The 26,314-nt window shown below is 39.8% G+C and overlaps 2 protein-coding genes across 2 annotated transcripts; both read right to left on the bottom strand.

Annotated features, from left to right (window-relative positions):
- Window positions 1-8,775: 8,775 nt before the first annotated feature.
- On the bottom strand, window positions 8,776-14,806 carry prpf38b (pre-mRNA processing factor 38B). The gene is made up of 6 exons (XM_042498279.1): window positions 14,390-14,806; window positions 13,732-13,800; window positions 13,375-13,526; window positions 12,596-12,656; window positions 11,104-11,339; window positions 8,776-10,202 (listed from the first exon to the last, which is right to left on the bottom strand). Exons 1-6 carry the CDS (start codon window positions 14,597-14,599, stop codon window positions 9,521-9,523), a joined length of 1,410 nt encoding a protein of 469 aa, XP_042354213.1. The 5' UTR covers window positions 14,600-14,806; the 3' UTR covers window positions 8,776-9,520.
- A 528-nt stretch (window positions 14,807-15,334) lies between these two features.
- Window positions 15,335-24,789, bottom strand: LOC121952010 (protein FAM102B-like). The gene is made up of 11 exons (XM_042498517.1): window positions 24,598-24,789; window positions 22,315-22,435; window positions 22,007-22,036; window positions 21,309-21,425; window positions 20,780-20,826; window positions 19,034-19,137; window positions 18,546-18,641; window positions 18,234-18,426; window positions 17,913-18,049; window positions 16,511-16,574; window positions 15,335-16,270 (listed from the first exon to the last, which is right to left on the bottom strand). The coding sequence occupies exons 1-11, from the start codon at window positions 24,741-24,743 to the stop codon at window positions 16,228-16,230; spliced, it is 1,098 nt and encodes a 365-aa protein (XP_042354451.1). The 5' UTR covers window positions 24,744-24,789; the 3' UTR covers window positions 15,335-16,227.
- Between the last annotated feature and the right edge of the window lie 1,525 nt (window positions 24,790-26,314).

The following is a 26,314-nucleotide window of genomic DNA, read 5'->3' on the forward strand; positions in this document are numbered from 1 at the left end:
TTTAAACCCAGTCCTAGCAAACAAAATATACCGCTTTGTTGAAAGAACAGCCTAAAACGTACACAATTAACTAACGTAAAGTTAAAACATGAGTAACTTCTAATTAATATTAACCGTCTTTGTTTGCTAATGTGCTAACTCGCTAACGTTAGTTAGCATCTTACCTTGGAGCAAATGAACATGTTTTTGTTGATCTTTGATGGATTCAGCTGTGAGTAAGGTCTTCCACATTTAGTCCACATCTCTCCTCTTGAGTTTTCAGCTTCGGAAAAGCAAAAATAAGTTCAACTTTGTGGATATCTGCGGTCGGACTTGCAGCTCTACATGCACACTTCACCTGTGCATGTTTTGATCCAGTTAATCCGCTGGGACTCTCGGTGATACCGGCACTTTGACCGTCCGAGGCGCTCTGATGGTGGTTAAAAATCCCCAAAATCCGGGATCATGGCTTCATGGACAGGTGTTAAAGAGATCACGTGTCACAGGTCACATGACATGTTGGTAGCGCCCACTTAAAAATGTCAATATTAGTTTCACCAAACATCAGTCATGTTATATATTATACATTTTTCACACTTTTTTGGTGAACTGTTCTTGATCGAAATTGTCACAACACACTAATACATTAATAACTGCTGAACTTTGAATTCCACATGATGAGAGTTTTATCCTGACTTTTTTGCAATAAATTAAATTAGAGTAATGTATTTTATATTTTCCCTAGCTGAAGCAACACTGTTACAAATGACAGTGTGTGGGTTGTTATTATTTATTTATTTGTTTATCACAAAAGTTTTTTTCACAAAAGTTTTTTTTTAATGCTTTGATTTTAATTTCTTTACTTTTTCTTTTAAATGTGTGGCTATTTTTACTGTAAACTTTACAAATGGGATTTTCTTTTTAATCTATATTTTTCTGGCAATTCTATAGAAAGTTAAAAATCTTGGGGGATTTTTTTCTTTATCTCTTAAACTTTTGAAAGACATCTTTTCATTAAAAATCGCCCAAATTACAGTATTTGTTACAGAAAATCTGTTAGATTTTCAAATTTCCAAAAGTCCTGAAACACATGATTTGGGGTCCTTGAAAAGTCATGAAAACGTTTTGAAATTTTGTCCATGACAATGTGTGGGAACACTGCATTATAGTTTAAACAGTCAAAGGTGATGACTAACCCTTGTTGTCTGTCCCGTACCTGCAGTGCCATGTGTTCCCACTAATGTCTCAGCGCTGATGGACTGTGTCAACAACACTGCGGTTGTGTCCTGGTCTGCCAGTCGAGGTGCTGTACAGTACTCAGTTACAGCCCACAGTAGTCATGGCAACGTCAGCTGCCAGACCTCTAATCTCAGCTGTAGCCTTGACAACCTCACATGTGGCAGCCGTTACACTGTTCGTGTAGTGGCTATGGATGACAACTGCTCCAGTATCCCCAGCCAGGCTATGATATTCAACTCAGGTAAGACGGGAAACACCAACAATTACACTCTCACACAGACTCCCAGGTGTATACTTTTGTGTTGTGTATAGCAAACATTTTAAACTTAAAACGTGTCCTTATTTCCAGCCCCCTGCCCGCCTCAGAATGTGAGCACCGAGGTCAGCTGTACCTCAAATGACATGACGATTTCTTGGGATGCCATCAGAGAAGCAGACCACTTTTTGGTGTCAGTAACTGCTGACAATGGAGCGATCACAGAGTCCTGTAACACAACAAACACTGTCTGTTCCATCAGCAATGTGACCTGTGGAAAGACACTCAGGGTTCAGGTCACCTCTGTCAGAGGCACCTGCCGCAGCTCACACAGTCAGACCCACAGCATCATGTCAGGTACGATAACGTCAAAAACCATCCATCCAATTACCATAAACCCTTTGAGACCCGAGCAAAGCGGCTTGATGTCTTTCAGAAGCATAGGTAAAAGGCCATGAGCAACCCAAAACTTAACAATCTGTAAAAAGTAAAAAGAAGATGACCTGAAAATTAGAAGAAGAAAAAAAGCAATCAAATAAAAACAAGTAAATGACCCCAAAAGAGTGCTTAAATAACCATATCCATTTATTTCAGGAAGTTTACTTAACAGTTATTGCAAAGCTGCTTGTTGCTTCTTTTTGTTTTCTTGAGTTTTTGAAAGAAACCAAACCAATTTGCTCAGATTTCAAAGGTTTAAATACTCATAAAGATGTCTGAACGCAGCACAGGAAAAGTGATGTTGATCTAGGTTTTAAAGGTTTAATTGTCATGTTTACTTTCTAGCTCCCTGCCAGCCTCAGGGAATTAGAGGCCGCCTCGACTGTGTGACCAATTCTGCCTGGATATCGTGGGATGCTGCTCCGGGGGCTGACTGTTACACTGTGTCAGCTGTGGGCGAAGGAGACCACACAGCCAACTGCACCACGTCCTCCAACACCACCTGTGAGGTGGAGGACCTGGCATGTGGCGTGCTTTATAACTTCAGTGTTACTGCCAAAAACAGCAAATGTGAGAGTAAGCCAAGTGCCACCATGGACCTGCAAACAGGTAACAGATTTCTGACTTAGTGAAAGACATATGCTGATGCCATTTTATGTCAGTGTTCAGTTAATAAGCTCTGTCTCTTCCCCCAGCCCCCTGCTCCCTCTCCAGCATCACTGCAGTACCTCAGTGCCACAATTCCTCCATCCTTGTCTTGTGGGACCTCATGGAAGGTGGCGAGGGAAGCACTGTGTACACAGCCACAGCAGAAGCCAGTGACCACACCTTCTTACACTGCAACAGCACCGGCACCAGCTGCTACCTCCATGGAGCCCGATGTGACCTCCATTACACCATCATAGTTTCTGCTTCATCAGACCAGTGCAGCAGTCTGAGAAGTCCACCGTACAGAATTAGCATGGGTATAAAGATTTCCTGCCATGCACTGCATCTTTTTAAGTACTAGCTTAGAAGAGCAGGGCCACATTCACGCTATATTGCTCAGTTGAACTGAACTGACTCATATGTGCAAAAAAACAATAACAAAGACATCACATGCAGCACGCTGTTGTACGGAAGAAAACAAGAAGGCCACTGAAGTTAGATCTTACAGTTTTATGTTTGCATTGCTGTGTAGCCAGGGGTCAATACCACATTCACATCTGTCCAGTAAACAGGTGGTGTAATGGTTACCCTGGTTCTGTCTAAAAATGACAAAATCCAGTTACCTATCAGCACCTCTCAAGCTCACTAATTAAAAATGCCTATATGTGATTTTATGGGGGATTAGGACTATTTCACTTATATACACCGTCAGAACTGTGTTGGGGGGGTTCGATCTGATTTCACAGTGACCATACAACCCAACAACTATTCATCCAATCAAATCCTGATTTGTATGCTGCTAAATCGTGATTAGTACAAGGGAGTACATCACCTATCTCTATGTTTTTCACAGAGCCCTGTCCACCCAGGAACGTGTTGGTAAATGCCACCTGTGAGGACAACAGCGCACTGGTGTCCTGGAGGCCCTCTCGTGTAGCTGAAACCTATCATGTTGTTGCTATGGGTACAGACGGACATGTGCATACTTGCAATTCCACGTCCAGTAACTGCAGCGTATCAGGGCTGCACTGTGACCAGCAGTATACAGTATATGTGACTGCCAGCCACGAGAACTGCACCAGCAAGACCAGCCAGAATGTCACACTCAACACAGGTATTTGTCTTTATATACAAAAGACACAGAGAACATGAGCGCATTTGCATGTCACCCAGTGTCACTAAACAATATTAGCTTCATCAGTTTGATCTTTTTGTTTCTGTGCAGGTCCCTGCCAGCCTGAAGGCCTCTCAGTTACTTTCCACTGTAACAATCAGTCTGCACTGCTGTCATGGACGCCCACAGATAACGCTGTGGACTACTACGGCTGTGCTCAGGCTGCAAATGGAGACATGCTTTACTGTCACAGCACAGATCCCCCCTGCAACATCCAGGGTCTTGATTGTGGAACAATTTATAATTTCTCTGTCCAGGCCTCAGATGATATTTGCAACAGCTCCTTCAGTGACCCGCTGCAGAGTGGAGCGGGTATAAGAGCTGCACCTAACACTTAATAACTTTAGTTTCCACCAAAAAGGTTCAGGATATCACCTTTGGAGCCGAAAGCAACCCCTATGGGGATGTACCTAGACCCTAGATCTGTTAAGCGTTTCCGCCGTAGACAGTACTCTTACATGTCGGCGGGGTAGTTGTCACCGTCTGCTTCGTCCAGCTTTTGCTAGACTTTTTTTACAGGGGTGGCCCAAGTGGGGCACTGACTTATGTGGGGGTGGTATGAAGTACAACGCGTCAGCATACCTTTAATTTATTATTTTTGTTTCCACTACCCATACCTACTTTAATTACTAACATTGTAGTGTCTTACATTCCTGATTAGAGTTTAGTTTAAAAGTTAAATAGACTTACCAATCACAACAGACTGACAGTCATGGCTGTTTCAAATCAAAAAAAAACTTTTCTGTGACTTTTTGGCAGGCTAGACACTACTCTGACGTTTTACTGCCTCTCAGGATTAAGACTGAATTGCACCTATAAATCGAAATTCAGTTTGCTTGTCAAACAGTTCCAACTGACTGGGCAGATAGCCAATCATAATGGGGTGGCACCCCAGGCCACTCCTTAGACATGTTTTTAATAGAAATGCAAAAAATGCATACCGAACTGAACTGAACTGAACTGAACTCCTTGGTGGAAACGTAGCTTTTTGTGTCATTTGCACTTAAATGGACTGATACATTCTCTCTCTTTCTTTTAGCTCCCTGTCCTCCAGACGCCATTGGGGTGCAGCTGTTGCCGATGCAGAATGAGATCCAAGTCATGCGTTTTAACTGGACACAGATCACCTGTAGAGACACAGAGTACCTGCTGACGTTAACAGGAAGTCTGCTGGGAGATAGCCAGGCCCTGTTCGAGCTGTCTTCCTATTGGACAAACTCAACGTACTTTGAGATTCCTCTGCCATGCGGTTCTTCCTACTCTGCAACAGTCAGGAGCAGAAACTCTGCCGGAACCAGCGACCCATCCGTGTCTCTCAATGGAACAACAGGTAAACTGAGCACTGTGTACAGTTTAACCCCTTGAAACCTGGACTGAGATCAGTTTACATTTAAACCTTTGAAACCAGATTGGGTTGGTTTCTTTTAAAACATGGCAAAAAAGGCAACAAGCAACTTGAGAAAAAATGTCCCGCAAATTGCAAGAAATAAGGAAAAGCTGACAGATAATGAATGAAAATAAGTTTTAAAAAATTCACCAGAGAGAGAGAGAGAGACTTGTTAAAAGATATATTTTAAAAATATATTTAAAAAAATATCCAGGAAACTAACTATAAATATTTATTCAAAATTATTTACATCCATAGCACTTTTTTAGGTGATCTATTTCTTTATTTTATTATTCAATCAGTCTTTTTTTTCATTCATTTTCAGCGGATTCCCTGTACCTTTTTACCTCAATTCTTGCTCATTTTGGATAATTTCTTGTTAATTGGCTCATTTTCTTCCTCCCTCATATGATTTTTTGTTTTAATTAAAAAAAAAACAGCTGAATTGTTTTGCCTCAGTCTGACTCACTAACACATTTTTAACAAAGCTGAAATTTCTGTTGTAAAAGAAAGCTTAGTGTTGTTTTATGGTTATAGGGGAAAGCATGACATCTGATACTGAGTTTTCAGATGTTTTACTTAATTCCAATTTCTCTTCTCTCAGCTCCTTGTCCACCATCAGGAGTGGAGTACTCTGGTAACAGCTCCTTCGCCACAGTTTCATGGGACGCTTCTGTGTTTGCCACCACGTACACGGTGTACGACAACAGCGTGACTCCAATAGAGCTGCTGTGCAGCACTTCAGGGCTGTCCTGTTCTTTTGCAAACATCTTCACCACTAACATGGTGGTCACATCCAGCAACGCAGCTGGAGAAAGTGAAGCGACAAGTGTCACGAATGGTAGGAACTGATCTGTGTGTGTGTGTGTGTGTGTGTAGGACTGCAACTAGTGATTGTTGTCACTGTTGATTAACTTAACAGTTATTTTCTCAAGTAATCGATTAGTCGTTTGCTCAATGGAAAGGGTGAAAATGTCTTCCAAAGCACAGGATGAAATCCTCAAATGTCTTGATTTGTCTTGAACCCAAAGATATATTCACTTCACTGTCATAGAGGAGAACAGAAACAAGAAAATAGTCAAATTTAAGAGGCTGGAATCATTTTTTTTTATTTCTAGAAAATTGATCAAACCAATTAATTGAACTTTGCATTAGTTGGCAATTAATTTCATACTTGACAACTAATCCTAACCAACTAAATATAAAGAGGATGCTATAGGGATTTGACACAGTTAAAATTGCACATTTACTGTATTTTTAAAACCCACCAATTGACCAAAGCCTCATCTCTTTAGTGGTGACACAAGGACGCAGGAGGAGAGATGTCAGTGGACAAACTTCAGAGAATGGTAAGTTTGTAGTTGTAAGAACAGTTTTTTTAAGGGTGACTTTAAAGGGTAACTCCGCTATTTTTAAAATTCATACATATTATTCCTATGGTCTAAGACAGTCCAAAATTGTTAGCAAACATGAACAACTTTTACAAAACCAAAAAGTAGAGTGCTTAAGTCTGGCTTTTGTTCAGTTTCATTGATTTCTAAATTATTGGATCCTAATTCATAACTGTGACTTGTTTTCTCTCTAACAGGCGGCCTCTCAGCTCCTGTGCTGAGTGCCACACCAGTAATTTCAGGTTTTTTCATTGAGTGGTCCGAAATAGACAGTGCCTCCCACTACAGCCTGTATATCACGAATCAAGCAAACTCCAGTCAACAGGAGATGACGGTGTACGGCCTGAGCATGATTCATACCGACCTGTGGCCCAACTCATCCTACTGTTTCACGGTGTCAGCCAGGAACTCCACCACCAGTGGGCCAAAGTCAGATCCTGTGTGTGTCCAAACAGGATCGGGGCTTACCCGTTAGGACAATTTGTGTAGACAAAGCTAGAGGTCTGCACACATATCCCGATTACAATGTGATGGCTGACTGTCAAAGTGGCAGCACTTTTGATGACTGGTAGAACATGGGAATTAGCATGGGTTTCTTCAACATTTACCTGCCATGAGCTGCACGATTGTTTGATAAGGCACGACAACACGGAGGATGTCTTTCTAAATAAGAGCCAAAGCAAAGAGGATTATCAAGTTCCTCTTCTCTGTATATGTAAAAAGCCTTATGTGATCTTTTGTCTGCTGTTGTTGGTTGAGGTTTTCTACTTTATATCTTGGGGTTTGTTTCTCTCACTTTTTTGTGTTTTAATCACTTTTTGTAAATGATGTATTAGTCATCTTAAAGTTAATATATCAGGAAGTGTCCAGAGTATTTACTATGATTTCTAAATGTGTATTTAATATGGAAAATATTTTCAGACTACATTCTAATAAAACTATCAAAAATATTGTTTGCTTTCATGATCAGGGTTTCTACAGCTTAGGGTAAGTGGGACTGAAGTGTTTTTAAGACTTTTTAATGCCAGTTGGAAATAAATTTAAGACTAATGTTATAGTAATCAATACTGAATGGAAAACATATACTGACATTACTTATGGATAGAGAGACTTATTTTAATTTTTTAAAATGTTTTTTGTTACAGAATATGACTCTTTAGTGATGTAAATGCAAGAGGCATTCTATTAAAAAAAAATTTAATTTTTGGATGTTACCCATTATTTTGAGCTTTTTCCCGTTTCTACATTTTTACAAATTTTTCAAAATCTTTTCAGGCTGTTCATTTATGTTTCAGTCCATTTCCATGACTTTAAGTAGTTTAACCTTTCGAAACTGAGAAAAATGACTTGATTTCTTTCAAAAACATGGGAGGCATCCCTAAGCAACAAAAAAAAGAAATTTTCCAAAACATAGCAAAAAATAAGTTAAAAAAAAAAAAAAAAAGCAAGAAAATTGCCGGAAAATTATTAGTTTTTGCAATTTGAGGAAAATTTCTTACCAAATTTCAGATTTCCTTTTCCCCATGTTTTGAAATAAATGAATCCAATTTTCTCAGGGATCAAAGGTTTAAATATTTTGAGAAGTTTCTGAAAGCTGCACAAGGAAAGTGATGCTCCAGGGTTAAGATGGACATGAACGCGCACTACCAAGGTTTTTGATAAGGAAACTACTAGCTCTTGCTATCTTTACTCTAAAGTTAGACATTCCTGCTGCCACCCAGCATGCGTCAATAGACCAGACCGGCACTTCACAAAACATCAACGCCACGCTTCTTTGTGAGAGGATAAAAAAAGAAGAACCCATCACACAGCACGGCACTAGATTTTAAAAACGTATTTTGCGTAATGTTCGACATGTTTTGAGTATTTTGGGAATATTATTTAAACAGCCAAAACGGTGTATATTGCTTTTTTCCCCCAAAACATCCCATTAATTTCAAACTACTCCCAGGCCTGGAAAACAGTTTTTCTAATGTCATAACTTTCGCAGGAATTTCATGACCATGGGAACTCTTTCAATGCAATGTCAGAAAAAAAGATTAACAAAAATCCTTCCTCCAATGTCTTGGTATTTTTAAGACATTTAAAGGCATTATAAGACATTTTAATGTCAATCAAGGACTTATTTTTAAATTAATGCATTAAATACCTTTTAAGACTTTTTAAGGATCTCCAGGAATCCTGTGTGACATCCTTTCGTTTCTGTAGTATTATCTGTCGTTGTACGACGCTTTCCCTTTTCTTCCAAAACCAGAACGATCTGTACTGTTTGTAAAAGTGTTTTATTAGAAAACAAAATGCAACAGAGCAATAATTCAAACACAGCACAGGCAGGGCTCAGTGTGTGCGGTAAAAAATTACCCTTTGCAGACGGCCCTTGAGAGGATGAAAACATTCTCAGGCTGTCTACGCACGACCATGGAGAGAGCTGCTTTGTGCTGAGCCACTGATGATCCACATCGCTGCTGCTGAACGCAGCACACCAAGAAGCTTAAACATGAAAAACTGCCAGACATATACGTAATATGTAATATTAGTCGAATTTTAAAATGCATGTTTTGGCTTTTGTGCTGCCTGAAAATAACTATTATTCTTTATAAATTACATAAATTATAAGATGACAATGTTGAGCCAAGCTTTCGGCACCGACTCAGCAAGTAAAGCATCTCGGACCATTCATCGTGTGTAGACAGCCTCCAGAGCTGCACGTACAAACCCACGTCTTGCTGGAGGGAGAGGACGAACGCACCATAGAAAATTAAAATGCCATTTTTTTCCACTTTTCAAATTTCAAGTGAAGACTAACAATTGTCTAATGGGGGAAGTGAAAAAGGCAGAAAAACATAAAATGGAAAGCAACATTACAATGGCCAAAGACAACAACTCCAGATGTCCAATGTGCTCACATTCCTTCTCTTTAGCACACGTGACAGAGCCGACAACTGTGTAAAAAAAAAAAAAAAGGAAAACACAGGAGTAAAAGAAGTAATATTGCTGGGAGGCGACATTTACTCAGTGCTCTGACTCCTTCTGCGTTCACTGTGTCTACTATGGTCATTACTGGACTCTCGCTGATGATGGCTCCTCTCTTTGCTACCGCTACGTTTGTGAGAACGCTGTTCTCCGTCTCTGTCCCTGTCTCTCTCTCTGCTGTGGCTGCGCTCTCTTTTCCTGCTCTTCTCCTCTCCCCCGCTTTTGTGCTTCCTCTCCCTGCTTCGACTCCGGCTCGACCTTTTGGCCTTCCTCTCATCTCGGTGCCTGTCCCTGTCGTCTTTATGCCTCCTGTCATCGGTCTCGCCTCTGCTCTTTTTATCCTTGGACCTCTCCCTCTCAGCGCCTCTATCTTTATGGTGTTCCCTGTCCTTCCTCCTGCTCCTGTCATCGCCGCCGTCTCTTTCTTTGTCTCTGCGTTCGTTCCTTCGGTCCCGGCTTCCGCTGCGACTTCTCCTACGTTCTCGTCGGTCTTGGTTCCTGTCTACACTGCGCGACCGCCGTCTCTCCCTGTCCCCTCGGTCCCCTCTGTCCCTATCTCGGTCGCGGTCCCTGCCCTCCCTCTCCTTCCTCTGGCGGTCACGCTCCCTCTCCAGCTCTCGGTCAAAACTGGGGCCGTGGCGTTCTTTCTCACGGTGGTGGCTCCTGCTCCTTGACCGTTTAGGCGACCTTCGGGGGCTCGGTGTCCGCCTGGGTGTCCTGGCAAAAAAAGTAAAATTAGCTTCAAGATATGATACCTTCTGGGGTCTGGCTGCACCAACTGGTGTTTACTGTAAGCCCGGTCCTAAACTGCTATTTTGATCTTTGTTAAGATCAGTCTTAAAAATAGAGTTTACATCAGTTACACCCACCAGACCTACGTAGATTCTTAACGGTCTTAGCGATGTATGTTCATATGCATGCCAACACAACTTTTGTTATTACCTGGCAGCATCTGGGTGACCAGGAAACATTGTTGACAATCGCTCACTGTCTAGATTATTTTTAACCGGATCATTTCTCGTTCGTGGTGGCGTTGCCATGGAGGATTGGAGAAAAAGACAAGGACACTTCTTGGACATCAAGATACTAAAAATAACAGAAATGTACAGGCGAGGCGTGTCTGTGTTTGACTGACAGCAGCTGGCAGGTAAAACTCCACAGGTTACGTGAATGAAGAGAATAAGTAAACAAACTTTGCTGCAGCTCACAGCTTTTGGACAGTGTGTTGCTGGCAGCGGTACACCAGCATCCAGCAGATAAGTTAATATACCTATGCTTTATGTGCTTCAGAAGAATCATCTGATAATCTAGCCATCCAGCTTCACGTCTGACATCAGCGGTTTGACTACATGCCTGCTCCTGACTAGACACAAGATTTACGCCTGGTTTTAGGACAGTTAAAGATGGTGCAACTGGTGCAGCTTTTAAGGCGGACTTAGAGTGCCAAGTTATGACCGACTTAGCCTAAGACCAGGGGTAAGCGCTGTTGGTGCAACCAGTTCCTCGTCATGTAAATTTATAGACTACATAACTTGCGATTACTGCAAACTGATAGGGTCAGGTAAGACTGGCAATGGAAAAAAAATTATTAAACAGTTTGAATAGTTTGCTGCATTACCTGGAGCGGCGTCGGTCCCCTTGCCTCCCTGCCTCTGCCACTGCAACCTCCTCCTCCTGCGTCTCCTTCAGAGCAACCTTACGAGGCCTAGCCTTCATCTGCTGGTCAATGATCTTCTGCACAGGCACTGGGATACGGGGGAACAGAGTGGAGAACCACTCCAGTTTGGTCAAGAAGGAACGCAGCATCTCTCCGATGGTCATCACACAGCCCCCTCCTGCCTTCACGTCGAGCTCCTGGAATATAACGGTGGGAGAGAGACGTAGAAAAACTCAACGAGCACATACGGGCAGGGCTTGGGATATTTTAATCGCTTTTTCAAAATTGCCTCAAATCAAAAAGTAATTTGTGATGACCAAGTACTGAGCCTTCACCTCTGTTCATCTAGCTTAATCTCTCATATTAATCAAATGTGTCTGCTTTACTTTGATAATAAAGAGGAAAAGAAAATGAAAAATCTAAAAAATAACAATAATGAGCTAAACTGTCTGGCATTTCTAGAGTCTGTATTTACAGTGTGAGCTTTAATAATCACGCAGATGTTATTAGCAATGTAAACTTCACCTCCTTTCCTTCATATCATCTGTTTAAAACAACATCTTCAAAAAGTGGTTGCATCTGCTGTTATAGACCAGAAATGAAGGGAAAGGAGAATGTCATCGGAAAACATTAATACACGTCCTCTAAAAGCCACGTGGCTTCATTCTGCAGCCTCCCAAAAGCACAATGGGCTCTTTAGGGGCCGTGGGAGCATAAAAACTGCCCACAGTGTAAGCACAGACTGGAGCAGGTAAGCAAGTGCACAGCAGTTGAAGAATTATTGACTTAATATTGTAGAGAACAGCTGCTTTCCACTCACACACGCAACCCAACAGTGCTGAGATACAATATCCAATTCACCTGCTGCACAATGGGCATCTAAAGAAAAAAACAGGGGAATTAACCAGTTGGGTAGGATTTCATATGATCAATTCAAATATAATACAACAGAACATCAGATGAGGCCTGGCTGCACAGCCTGGGATCAAATTAAATCAAATAACATTTAGTTAAATATGGCAAAAACACATTAGATTTATGCAACAGTTGACATGTGCCATAGTTTGCATTTACATCTGTTTGAGTGTGTATCCAAATGACGCTATTTATCCCAAATTTAGTTTTGTGCAACAAGTCCTGATAAAAAACAAAGGGCATGCCTTAATATATAACATTGGCCAAAAGATTTACTCAGCATTATATATGGTACTTACCCTGATAAAAAAAACAGCAGTAGAGCAGTGAGCGAATAACTTAGCTACTCAGGTTTACAGGACAAAAACTGGGGACAATTAAGCCAAATGAAGGCAAAGGTGAAAAATGAGCTAGGAGCATGAGAAGGGGGGGAGGGGGGGGGGGTGGGGGGAGGGACTGGCAGTTTTTAACATATGATATGCGATTGTGTATTTAATGGAGAGAAAGAAGCATCAAATTATTACCCGAGGTGACATACCTCCTCATCATCCAGGAAGCCGTCGTACCAATCTATCAAATCGGCTGGGGGCTGAGTATATCTGAGGCAAAGCAAAACAGAGAGCACAAAATGAGCATAAAGCATCACAGAATCATGCCGCAGTCAGAATTTCAATTATGTTTTTATGGATCTGTTCCAACGATACCTCACACGCTGATTTTTCAACAGGTGATATTAATTTTGGCGATAATTTAGTGTAATGTTGTTACTGCATATTATTATAACAAGGTAGTGTTGTCAAAAACATGTTTTTATGCACTTGCTGTAAGTAAGGTGTTTTTTTCCTTTATATGTGTTTTGTTTTTGTGTGTTCGAAATAAAGATTAATTCGTTAATTTATTAATAAATTCCCCAAATCAACATGTGCCAATTAATCTTTATTTTTGACAACACTAAAATGATTTCAGTAAAACCTTTTGTGATCTGAGCGCAGAATCAGAGATTTAACTAAAACATTAAAATTAAATTTCCATTATACATATTAGAAACATTTCAGCTGCATATTAGTAAATAACAGTAGCGGTTATTTACATCTATCTGATCACATCTTAAAAGTGATATTTTCAATAAAAATAGTTTTATGTATAAAGCATCTTTCTTCTGAAACATGCAGGAAAGTCAGCAAACAAAATGCTTCATATAAAACACGAAAATAACAAGCAATACGCAGCATCTTTGAAAGTATGAATGAAAAAAAACTTAACAGAAGAATTATGTTGGCCAACTTCGGCATTCTCAAACAACAAAAAAATACCTACCTTATGTACATGAAGCCAAGTGCTCTGATGTATGGAGAGTCTGTGTGAGTGATCAGACCCATCAGCTGTTTGCGAGTCAGCTTGAGAGTGAACAGTTTGTATAGAAGACAGAAAGCAGTGGACACAATACCACCAGTCCCAACTCCACGCACCTGACAAGGACGAAGACATATCCGTGAAGCACACTGTCGACAGTAAACCTACTCATAACGACACCAGTATTCCTGGGCAATAATCCAGGTACATGTGCATCACGTCAGTGTGTCATACTTGTGAATCATCAGTGTCCACACCGGTAAGGGAAATGCAGAGGGGGGAAAAGATGGGGAATATAAAAAGCACGTACTTCTCACTTACCCCTCCGCACATTCCTGTCTGGCCTGCGGTCTTTCTGCTTCCCTTTTCCCAAGGCTCTGCGTGAGTCACCTGTTGGCACACGGAGCAAAATCAAGATAGATTACACACTCAGACGTGTATATGGGAGCTTATTTGAGCTGCCATTACACATCTGAAAGATCCCATCCGTCTGCTTAACGACTCACATTAGAGGATTCCTGACAAACGCTTACTTAAGACTGAAGTGGATGTTCCTCATCCAAATAAATAACGCAGCTTAATGTGTTTACATAGCGATGGACTGTCATGATAATTCTTACACTTTTGGCCTACCGTTAAACTACTACATAATTATATATTTACTAAATCTGAATAAACAAAACGTTACGTTAAACCAACGACAGTTAAGCCAAACAACGGCACCTTGTTAGCTCAATCGCTAACGTTAGCCCTTAGCTTAAGAGCATTACTAATACGAACATTACATATTTGTGCTTAATTGTGTGGTATAAGCTGACACATTGGAGAGCCATGAAGCTAAGTAAGTCATAACTAACCCAGCCTGACCGCTATTTCCCTTGTTATTTGACTACTGCAGTAACGCACAGATGGTAACGTTAGCGGTAGCTTGACGGGTGGTTATTTAACTAGCATGCGGTTTAGCATTCGCTAACGTTACCTTGAAGTAGATTTCGTCCACAACTTCATGATAGGTCTTTAGTTCATAAAGCTGAACTTTAAAATACGGCGAAGACAGCACATTTGTAAGAATCATTGGGTTGAGGTTCATAGTCTTTTCGTTGCCCCACAGGGGCAATACATTTCCATGTTTTCCTGGTGCAGGCTTGCTAACGGCCTGTGTTGGTAGCTGGTTGCCGACGTTAGCCATGTTGGCTGAATCCCACGCCGCTAAGCTTAGAGAACAGTTAGCGTATTTCCGATTACAGATCCATCAATATAAAGTAGTGAAATGTCGATCTTTTACAATTTCTTCCGTTTAGTTGTCGCTGTTCGGTGGTTAAATTGATGATAGCAACTTCCCGCCGTCGTTGTAGCTAAGATGCGGTTGCGAGGTGGAACCGGAACTGTAATGTTAGTGGTGCAGTGTGAACCGACTGCTGCAAACGTCAACACGGTGAACGATTGTTTCGAAAATAAAAGCATGTCTGCACCAACAAGTTATTTGATTCTATGTCATGCACTCAAAAAACGCCACATTTATGACTACGCTAAACAAATATATCCAAATGTTTTCTAAAGATAATGTGCAATTATTTTATCGTGGTGTATTTAAAAGATGTTTTTATTTTGTTTTTCATATCAATGTTTTTTGTTGTGCCAACCGGGAGATATTACTGTTACAATATCCATTTGTCATTTTAAGCACAAATTTCCCTTTTCCCCCAGATTTTATTTTCTTTTTGACATAAAATATAGCCCAATAAGTAAAATATAATAAATTAAAATAAAAAATATAATGGAAAATTAAAATAAAATCTTTTTTTTTTTTTTGCCTTAATTTTGCCACCCCCTACTCTGATAAAGTGCAGTCCCTTAATGCTACAGGGGGAAATAATCCCTTCACACCCCCACTGCAAAAAATCCAAAACAAAGTAGCTGGGAATTTTCAGAGTGCATACTTTTTAATTTATTAAATCCTTAAATACAACATCAACATTCTACCATATTAAAAACAACATATATCTAAAAAAAAAAAAAACAAACAAACAAAAAAAAACATAATGACCTTTACACAGTTGATTTTCAATACATATATAGCTTACATACTTTAGATATGACGTCTTAAGTGGCAGCAAATATACATTTTACTAATTTTGGCACATTTACAAAAGCTGTGGTAAAAATAAATTCATTTCTTTTGACTTCAACACATATTCTCACTCAAAATAGACATCACAAAACATAAAAAAATGTCATTGTATTTTAAAAGCATCCTCCCTCACAACCAGGTGAACAGAGGTGTGAGGGCTACAAACACAATGGTGCTGTAACCATTGTACATTTCACAATGTCAGTTTTCTATTATTTTAAATACACAGGACTTTAAGGAACAGGCACAGTCCCATTCTCCAGACACTTATGGTATGAGTAAAATGTTGAAACAACATGTTGGATACATAGCATACTCCTTTCAATAACAGAGAACCCCCTTTACAGCTTTAAGATCATCGAGAAAGGTGAGCAAATGTGCAGAATTACAGTACTAATCCCTCATCTGACAGTTTTCATAGAGGACCAACAAAAATGTCAGTACACCAGTATTCTCAGTCACAAAATGTTCCAATAACATGGCCGTCACCTCCACTTCTTCAACACTAGGAGGCTCTCCTGCTCAACAGACATTGTAGGTCAGATCCAGAGGGATTGTGTAAGAGAAATTAAATCTCCTGGAGTGAGGCTGGAGCAAGTTGTGATGGCACCTCCACAACTCTGTCTTGTGTCCCCCGCATTGGTGTAATACAGCACCCTTTATGACAGGCACATGCTTCCCAAAGCCTAGCGCTTGATCACCACCTGCTCAAAGGCTCCAGCTGCGACCCTGAAAGAGAATGCCACAATGTGTTGCATGACAGGAAGTGAGGGTCGTTATCCGATCTGGCTGTGGTGCATTATTTTGGGTGCAGAACTAGCACTGTGTTGAGAAATCGAAAGCATCGCATCATGTGGTCAACAGATTCTTTCTTAGAATCCCAGTTTAGTGTATTTGCAATGAATTTAGATTTGTAATAAACGCCTGCTGCGTGGCACCCACAATCAACAGTTACATAATCACACCCACCTCATGTGCTGGCTTCCCAAGGCTGTACTCCCACCAGGACCAACAAACAGGCTGAGCCCCTCCTCTGCAGCAACACACACAACACACAAACATTAGAAATAAGGATGCTGCTAATCAGTCCAGAGTGGTTTGAAAATGATTTACACTTGGGCTACATCCACACTAATATGTCTTTTTTTAAAAATGCATAATTACTGCAACGTTTATGCCTACGACCACACTACTGTGGCGTTTTTTGAACACGAAGACCTCTGAAAATGTTGCTCACCCGTTTCTACTTTGTAAACCGCACGGTTACGTTTAAGTCTGGGGAGGCAGATAAAAGATTTTTAAAAACGATGACTGAGACATCCATGTTAGCTTCCTGATCTTATCAGTCATAAGAGTTAAGCCAAAACATTACAGCTAGGTCTGCACAGATTTTGTGGTTTCATCATTCTTGTGTGAGCGCTCTCTTCCCATCGCCATGGCTTCCTCCTGTGACATCACAGAATAGACAAACCGCTCCCTATTTTCATTGACAAGCACATGGCCAGTGTACATCAATCATAAAGTGATATGTTTTTTAAGACTGGTTAGTGTGGATGGAGATTATTTCTGAAATGTTGCTAAAATGCTAGCTTGTTAAGACCATCCTGACCATGTGAGCTCGACATTCTGTTTCTCTCCCTGTGTCAGTCTCGATTTTCTGCAAATCTTAAAGATTTCAATCCACCACGGTCTTGTTGAGGCAATCAGGGATCTGCTCTGTAGCTGAAAATGTCTGCAGCTAATCAGGGACTGCTGAAAGTGGATGATGTAGCATGCAGGCCCCTGTTTTTTAAACAGGAATGGCGGTTTATGACCTTAGTTTCTCGAAATTCGAAAAAATAAAACAACGTTCCATTATTGGGATATTGTAGCAAAAGGGATCAACTCTTTCAAAGTACATCCAGGTATGTAGTTGAAAAGATGTATTTTTACACTATGAAAAAATGCAACATCAGTCTCTACCTAGGTAGAGTCGCCATTTCTTAACATAATAAATGACTGACCTCATTTAAGTCTTTCGTTAAGGACATGGGCGTGTAACATGGCGGCCACAATGTGTGTTCAGCTATCAGTGAGGTTAAACTGACCTTGTAGTATTCATTAAAATGTTATGCAACCTAACCCCTGTAATCCTTTATCAAATAAATTGTAATATTAATATTCAAGCTGGTAATCAACACCCAATTTATGTTTTGCCAAAATGAACATCTAATATTTACTCAGCAACTCAACATTTGAAAAAAGTACTAAAAGACGTTGTGTTGTTGCATTGCAACACCTCTGAGTAATTTGATCCCATCAGCAGAGCGGTAGGCATCTTTCCAAGTCAGCCCTCATAAGTCCTCTTAAGTTACGGATTAGTTGTACACACCCTCTGCACTGGAGTCCAAGAAGCCATGGCTGAAATCCTGGCTCTGCAGGATTTTTTCTATTATGTCATCAGCATCCACCCTGGTGGCATCAACTCTCTTCAGCTGATTCTCCACTGAGTTCTGCTTTATGGGATGTCTGAAGGAAACAGAAACATGGTGGAATATTACACAAATGTGCTTCATAGGGGGAAAAAAAAAAAAAAAAAAAAGACATAAGACAATATATTTTGTGGAAATGTTAGAGTTTGTATAAAATGTGTGTGTTTTTTTTTTTTTATTTTAAAAAAGAAGACGTAAGAAGTAAGAAATAAAAACAACACCTTGGAACTTTAGCGGGGGTAGAAGGGTGTTCAGGTCCGTGGTGACAGGCTGCAGAGACTGGGGGAGTGGTCCTGCTCTCCCCCTGCTGATCACTGGGTTCCATGATGCTGCCGATGCCCGTGGAGGCAGATCCTCCTGACGCACTCCTCCGATGGCACAGATCTGTTAAACTGGAGTGATTTGAGCTGTAACCTACAAAACAGGAGAGGAAATAAACCCAACAAAGGTTATGCTCATGATTTTTCCAATTGGTGTGGTTGTAACAGTGCTTTTGTCTGAAGTGAATAAATATGTCTCTCTGTGTTTGGTACCTGAGATTTTGGATAGCTGACTTGCGTAGCTGGGTGTTCTAGAGTGACCATACGCTACCAGCTCCTCTGGAACTGATACAGACTTTCCTGGAGTCTCTGCAGTAAAATAAATACACATACATCAACATTTTACACAAGTATTCACAGGTCTTGTTATCAACATTTTTGTACACACAGCTAAAACTTCTACTCAGAAGACATCTTAATGGTAAGTCCAACAAGATTCATTTGTTTTTTTAAAACATGCTTTTTATTAAGAGGCTTGTGAAAAGAAAATAGTAATGATGCTTTTGAAACTGTTACTTTTGACTTTTGAATAATCATGGTACCCGATAAATCATGGGTCCTTGTAAATGCTATTAGAGTTTGTCAAAACTCCTGTCTACAACAAAAGCTGTTGCTCTGCTTTTGTAAAGAGCTGAGAAACTAAAATTAAAATCTTGCTATCGTGAGGTGCAGCAAACTCTTTTACACCTGTATGTACACACCGGTTAGTGAATGGGATACGTGCAGGTCCCCTCCCTTTCTGTCTTCAAGGAGACACTCTGCTTCAGCCTGTGGGATTCCCAGAGTCATGGCAGTTGATGGGGGACTAAAGGGAACACAGGGAAGAGTGATTTTACAGAGAGGCACGGTGGTGTCTGAAGTATCAGTGTTACGTTGGAAAAGAGCTCCTTCAGCTGCTTCATCAACATCAAGTATGTTTACATAGACACTGAAGTTTGACTCTAACCTGGTTAAAGTGAAAACAGAAACATTTTTGGAAAATGTAAGACTGCTTTCTTTGAGCCTAAACTTTACAAGTTGAGTTACTTCAAGGCTACGGGTAAGGAGAGCATGGGGACAAATGTCTTCTCAGTTTCTCCGTCACTTTAATGTCCACTTCATCAGTAGGACAACAACAACTCAACTGAACACACAGCAAGGTGATTCATCACTACACATCGCTCATATCACTTTGCCATCTAAACCATCCTTGACCTTAAAGGGAGGGTTCACCACATTATGTAGCTCCTAATCTTAACTTAAAGGGGAGCATAAAATATAGTGTATGAATTTACCATTAATGAAATTAACTTAGTTTTCTAAATAAATCAGAAAAGCCTTATTCAGATATTTTACCCTTACCATTATTTAAGAATATGCTCTGTGTTTTGCAAATGCTTTTAGATTTCTACCAATTTTCAAATGCTCACCCAGCTTCCTTCACACATATCTGTATCTCTACTGGTAGTAGAAGACACAAGGTATTGATTATTGTAACATCAAAATCTGCATATTCCTCTGCTTCACAGGCAAAAAGTGATGAGGCCAGAACCACAGCAACACTGGGCCGGTTTTTGTTTGCAGTCATCAAACATGTATAAACACTGTGTAATGGGTAAACAGTAGGCATTTAAACAAATCAGCAAGCAAACATCAACACCAACAGTCTTATGGTGGATAATAAGTCTATTAAAACAGATCAAAATTACTTTTTAGCAACTTTGCACCTCAGTACAGGAAACCCCACTTCCCTGCTACTGCGATGCAATGTTTAACACAGGAATGAGGGCGGTGAGGCAGACAAACAGTGTAAAAAACAACCAGCATCATCTCTCTTGTTCCGTCACACACATGAGTAACACTGTGTGGGATGAATGACTAGGCTTCCCTTGCGTTTGCACATTAGACATCCTTGGCTTGTGTATTATTATACTAAGAGGGAGTCAGAACCTGAAGGAGTACTGACTTGTACAGAAAGTTGTTTGCATATGGTGCAGGCTTTGGCCGGAGTATGTTGTTACATCACGCCCTTCATGACAAAGTGTTATGACAAAAGAGAAAATGCATCCTATGGCCTGAGCTGATGACATATCAGCTGTTGTTCACAACAGATGTCAGGTAGATTAATGTCTGGGTGAAGTGTTATATGCTCTCAGATCAGACTCTGATAAGAGCTCAGCTACAGTATAACACTTCACAACTTAACACTCGGTGAATGTTGGTGAGACGACCGAGTGTATTTTGAGTTTGGTGACAGACAGGATGTGATGAAGACGCTTCCTCTGTGGTTGCAGACTTTTGTAAGTGGGGGACATACTTCCTTTGTAACCACAAAATATAATGTGTGTATTTCACTTCAGTTGAGTACAAGTTAATAAATATGTAACAAGTTTCAAACTAAGTTTGTATTCAGACTTTCAGATTGAGTAATAAAAATGAACAGATACAAGATGAAGATAAGCTCTTACGTTTTAAAACAAGGGTCTCCAGACATAAGTTGTGTGGTGATGACAACCTGTAACAGGAAAAAAAACAATAGAAATAGTAATGTTAAAACTGTAAATGTGAGGCAGAAAAAAAGCTGCATATAACCTGTGCAGTGTTGGTTCAAAGGGTTACTGTTAATCATGGTCAGGAATAACATTTTGTGAAATATAAGCCTGTTGTAGATCTGAGCCCCAGGAAAAATATTTTAAATTCATTCCCATGTTTAGGGTAGTTCATAGCTCACAGACTCAGACATGTGTGGCATCTACTGTCAGGGAATCCAACTTTTCCATCCATGACATTGTTACTTTTGCTGGTGAATTAGTGATTATCAGAGCAATGCAGTTTCGCAAGAACAGGTTTTTGGCTCATCTACACTTTGCTAAATCACGTCATATTTGTACAGACATGTAAGAGCACATGATTAGTCTGAACCAAACACTGCCTGTGTGGTAGAGACTCCCATGGTAAAGGAGGATTGTGGATCTATGTGCTAAAACACTGCCGTACCTTCAGAATTGAGTTGTCCTGTCTGGTGTTCTTGGTGTCGTATCCCTCGAGGAGACACCGTCGTGTGGTGCTGCCAGACCCGGCAAACTCAGACAGGTTTAAGTCCGCAAAGCCCAGCTGCACAGGGAAATAAGAGATCAACAAGTTAGAAACATTTGACACTTAATGTCTATCAAAGTACCAGCTTTAACAATCTTTTCATACATAAAACATCTTCCTATGAGCTTGTTTACACCTGGTATAAGCTTGTGTCTTGGGTCATTCAGTCACCTGTGGAAAGTGCACTTGTTTTCAGATCACTGAAGCTCATGTTAATACCAGGTATAAACAAGCTCTATGATACTATGGTGTCACAGTAATGTACATTTGAAGAAATCCAGGCCAGCTCAAGTTTTTGGAAATGCACCACACGTGCCTGAGACATGAACTTCAGTCCTTAAGAATTCAGATAACCTAATTATTTAACAGACGTCAAAGTTATTGGTTAACATAGCGTAGGTTTTAATTTACAGGTTTTTCAATCAGTAACCAAAGCCGGAAACTAGAAATAAAAACATTCCTGATAAACTGACTCACCGAAAAGCCCTCTAAGGGCACTTGGAGGCCGACTGTTATCACATAAATTTTATGATAAGAATGCTCTAGCTGCTATGTTTACATCCAATGCCAGTCTACAGACTTCATAACAGGAGTATTACCTTTGCAAAAGTTTTTCCACCCTTCAATTCCTGAAATGTAAAAAACACAAAAATCAGTGAGGTTCCATTTGCCTGTTTTAGTACTATCTCGCACACTATTTTCATTAAAGCCTTTGTGACTTTTTTCAGTATGACTCTCTGCACAAAACACTTGGGATATGGTTACAGATTAACAGTTCTTCTGATCTCATGTGCATAAACATTTTCTTAGTACATTCATGCCCCAGTTAAGTATCTGGACTCTGCTGTGGAAAACTGCCATTATGCATTTTTGCAGTGTCAGCAAAATAGAAAATAAAGTCCTGTACCTTGCGCACAGACACCCGGCACACACAGGGGTCCAGTACACCTGTCCCAGCATTGGCACTCATCTTACACATGAAAGAGAATCTCTTCCTCCAGTGGACGCAGTTGGCCTGGACTGGCTCCCTGTGAGAGACGTGCATGTGGAAACACTTCTTCATACAGGAACAAAACCACAAAAGAATCCTGAGATAGCAGATTTTATTAACGAATCTACCAGATCTATGCATAGTTTACCCAGTGCGTGGAGAGGCAGATGTGTCACTAACCACCAGGAATGATGAAAGATAAGTTGTGCATTTTTGTAGAAGAATGTAGCAAATCATATTTTGTAGTGTAGTATGTGAAGTGTGCTCATAATCTTCATTCAGGCTTTAAGCCATTTCCAAAACCTTACATGATGCATATTCACTCATTCTTTGCAAACTTGATGAGTACAAGTGATCAGTTGTCTAATCCCAAATGTGCACAACACTTCATTCAAATAAAAATACTACTCGAAAGATGACGGCCCTTTAAGGCATTGATTTTTGCCTTAATTAATCAATTCAGCTTCACAGGGGACATGCAGAATGTACAGAGTAGACAATCACTGGCAGCAGCAATAAGGAGGTGTAGCTGTGCATTTTTGCCACTGTTATGTTATTATGACTTAATAAGATTAAGATTATCAAGTCATAATATAACTACTGTTCAAAATAATACTGTAATATAAAAAGAAACAATATACAAATAAGAAGAATTTGTTTGGAAAACAGAAGAAAGTTGTGGTTGGAGCAGGGTAAAACTAAGTATGCAGTGTTTGGAAAAAGACAGTTACCATGGCAAAGTAATGAGGGATAGCGGCTGACATGTGCGTCGCCTGTGTACTTTTTTCCAGAGTGACTCATGTAATGCTAACGTTAGAAGCAGTATAATCACAGGCCCGAGGGAATTTACCTTGTATGCTTCTTTGCAACAGAAGAAATCTAAAAGTACAAATAAAAAATAAACAGAAGACTTGCTTGATAAAAATTTGCCATCATAATTAATTTTAATCACCAGATAATCATTTTGATTGTCATTATTATTTGTAGCCAACTGCTGACTGAGAAACTTGAAATGTTAACTCACACTGTACTGGTTGCTTAGCAACTGCTCCGATCAACTGTGTAACATTAGGGATTATTCGTTATTTATGACAGGGAAGGGGATGGTGCAAAAAGGGATAAAAAGGGTAAGGCATGTCAATTATTTTTGTCAACATTAGTCCCTCCCGAGTTGACTAATGTTTGGGGTTTTTTTTATTTTGGCTTAAGGGAGTGGCATGCAACTTTAAATGGCTGTATTTTTGTATTTATTTTACAGCCAATTGTTAAAAAAAGCATGACTCCATGCTTTCTTTAAAATCGCCAAAATCACACCATAAATCATTGCCAGAAACTGTAAAAACATAAATTATCGTTGGATTTTCAAATTTAGATGGTCCTTGCACAGATTATGTAGGACTACGCTGCTGTCAGAAAAAAATAAAATACAATAAAATAAATCTAAAATTAAAATAGTGATAGGCCTATTTAATCAAAATCCCTTTATTCTACATGTCTTATTTAAAATGTCACTGAAGATCAACTTTTTGCATGAACTAACCAGCATGCATGTCAAGAGTGAAAAAATTGAGCCTTTTTTTTTTTTTTTTTTCAAATTCAGGATTTTGACAACTTTGAACTTTTACACGTTAAACAGTGCATTTCTAAAAATCTAATAACTATTTTAAGCTGGGGGGGGGGGGGGGGTCATGCATGTCCCTAAAGTCACTCAGGGACGCTCAAGACAGAGTAGTGTAGCCCCTGGGACAGTTTAAAATAATAATAATAATAAAAAAAAGTTCCACCCCAGCCACCCCCTCCTCTGATAAATACAGAACAGTCCCTTATATAGGACAACAAAAAAATATATTATTTCCTCCAATTAAAAAATAACGCTAAACCTCTTGTTTTATTGAACTTTTTAGTGTCGCTGGTTATTTTAAAGTTTGGCCAAACTGCCTCACAGCAGAAAGTCTTTAACTCTTGGCTCGGTACGTCAAGTGTCAGCTGGTAGCTAGCGTAAGTTTAACGTTAGTTAACCCATCGTTAACTACTGTGTTGTAGCTAAACGTTAACTACACGTTAAACGTTAAGTGTAAAGGAATGTAGAGGGAAACCATAACAGTGTCCAACAAACACGTAAACACGTTTCACTTAAATTCACCTACAGCTGGGTCAAACTGAACAGTTACTATAAATAGAAAAAAAAAGAAATCTTACCGAGACGACTCTTCGGCAAAGCCTCCATCCAGGAGTCTGACTTTACAGAATAAAACTCCGTTTACGAAGGGAACCGATGACAACTCCTCCAAGTCGAAGTCAACTTTAAACTTAAATCTCTTTTTCTTCATAAGAATGAACGACATGATTTCCTGAGCTTTGGTGACTGAAGTCCTGACACAGTCTCTCCCTGCTCCCTGCTGTCACCGCGGCTCGCTCAGCTGTCACTGACTGGAGCTGCTCACGATTCAAAGTTCAAATCTCCTCCTTCCCACCCACTGAAAAATATCAAACATGACGTGAGGGGAAAGTCCGCCGTCTGATTGGACACTGTAGCTGCACGAAACAAAGAGAAACACCGAGGTCACGTTGTTATGGTTGCACATTTCACGACTTCCATGCACTGGAGTGATCACAAGAGTGTAAAACAGAAGTGTAAAACAGAAGTAGAAGGGACTATTTCGTGCATTACGATGGCATGTGACAAAAAGAAGAAATGTTAAATGAACAAATGACAACTCTGAAAGAAAAAAATATATATACAGTAGGTTACTATGGTTCAACAGCAAAGGAGGTGACCATAAATGACACTGAAAGTAAGCCTATTCCACAAGAGCATATGGATATCTGCTGTGGAGGAAGTACTCAGATCATTTAGCTTTTCAAAGTGAAAGAACAAACCACACTGATTTCAGAAGATTTTTGCCTTAATTAATCAATTCAGCTTCACAGGGGACATGCAGAATGTACAGAGTAGACAATCACTGGCAGCAGCAATAAGGAGGTGTAGCTGTGCATTTTTGCCACTGTTATGTTATTATGACTTAATAAGATTAAGATTATCAAGTCATAATATAACTACTGTTCAATATAATACTGTAATATAAAAAGAAACAGTATACAAATAAAAAGAATTTCTTTGGCAAACAGAAGAAAGTTGTGGTTGGAGCAGGGTAAAACTAAGTATGCAGTGTTTGGAAAAAGACAGTTACCATGGCAAAGTAATGAGGGATAGCGGCTGACAAAGAAGAAATGCAAAATGAACAAATTACAACTCTGAAAGAAAAAAAATATACAGTAGGTTACGATGGTTCAACAGCAAAGGAGGTGACCATAAATGACACTGAAAGTAAGCCTATTCCACAAGAGCATATGGATATCTGCTGTGGAGGAAGTACTCAGATCATTTAGCCTTTAGCGAAAATTTTCAGTTGAATTCATTTGTTCATTTAGCAGTTTAGAGGTATCATCAGTAAAAAAATGGATTATAATACCAAAACCAACAGAATGGTCCTGTTATATACATATTATAATTTTGAATAATTATTACTAAACTATTAATGGTGTTGCTCACTAGTTGCCAACATGGAGGTTCCGACCCCAAACAGGGGTCACCAAATCTTCACAGGGGGTCAAGACGCCTTCTTGAGTTTATGGGTGTAAAAAAAAAAAAAAAAAAAGTATATATTAAAGTTACATATATATAAGTATATATGTATATATATATATAAAACTCTTGCCTCTGAGATATAAGGTAAGGTAGAAAAAACTGCACCTAAGTACAGTAATTGAGTAAATGTACCTAGTTATATTCCACCACTGTTTAATAGGTTATTATGCAATCATTTTACTGGTCTGGCCCACTTGAGATTTCGGCTGCATGTAGCCCATGAACTAAAATGAGTTTGACACCCCTGGCCTAAATATATCATGCTCA

The sequence above is a fragment of the Plectropomus leopardus genome, chromosome 12 (genome assembly GCF_008729295.1).
Source record: "Plectropomus leopardus isolate mb chromosome 12, YSFRI_Pleo_2.0, whole genome shotgun sequence".
Taxonomy (NCBI): Eukaryota; Metazoa; Chordata; class Actinopteri; order Perciformes; family Serranidae; genus Plectropomus; species Plectropomus leopardus.

Excerpts from the sequence above, each read along its gene's own strand:
- prpf38b (XM_042498279.1), bottom strand. The coding sequence starts at position 14,599 with ATGGCTAACGTCGGCAACCAGCTACCAACACAGGCCGTTAGCAAGCCT. Across the intron at positions 11,340-12,595 it reads GCTTCCTGGATGATGAGGAG|GAGCTCGACGTGAAGGCAGG; the intron begins GTATGTCACCTC and ends GTTATATTCCAG. Across the intron at positions 10,203-11,103 it reads GGGGACCGACGCCGCTCCAG|GACACCCAGGCGGACACCGA; the intron begins GTAATGCAGCAA and ends TTTTTTTGCCAG.
- LOC121952010 (XM_042498517.1), bottom strand. The coding sequence starts at position 24,743 with ATGTCGTTCATTCTTATGAAGAAAAAGAGATTTAAGTTTAAAGTTGAC. Across the intron at positions 22,436-24,597 it reads TTTGCCGAAGAGTCGTCTCG|GGAGCCAGTCCAGGCCAACT; the intron begins GTAAGATTTCTT and ends CGTCTCTCACAG. Across the intron at positions 19,138-20,779 it reads GGAGACCCTTGTTTTAAAAC|TCCCCCATCAACTGCCATGA; the intron begins GTAAGAGCTTAT and ends TGTTCCCTTTAG.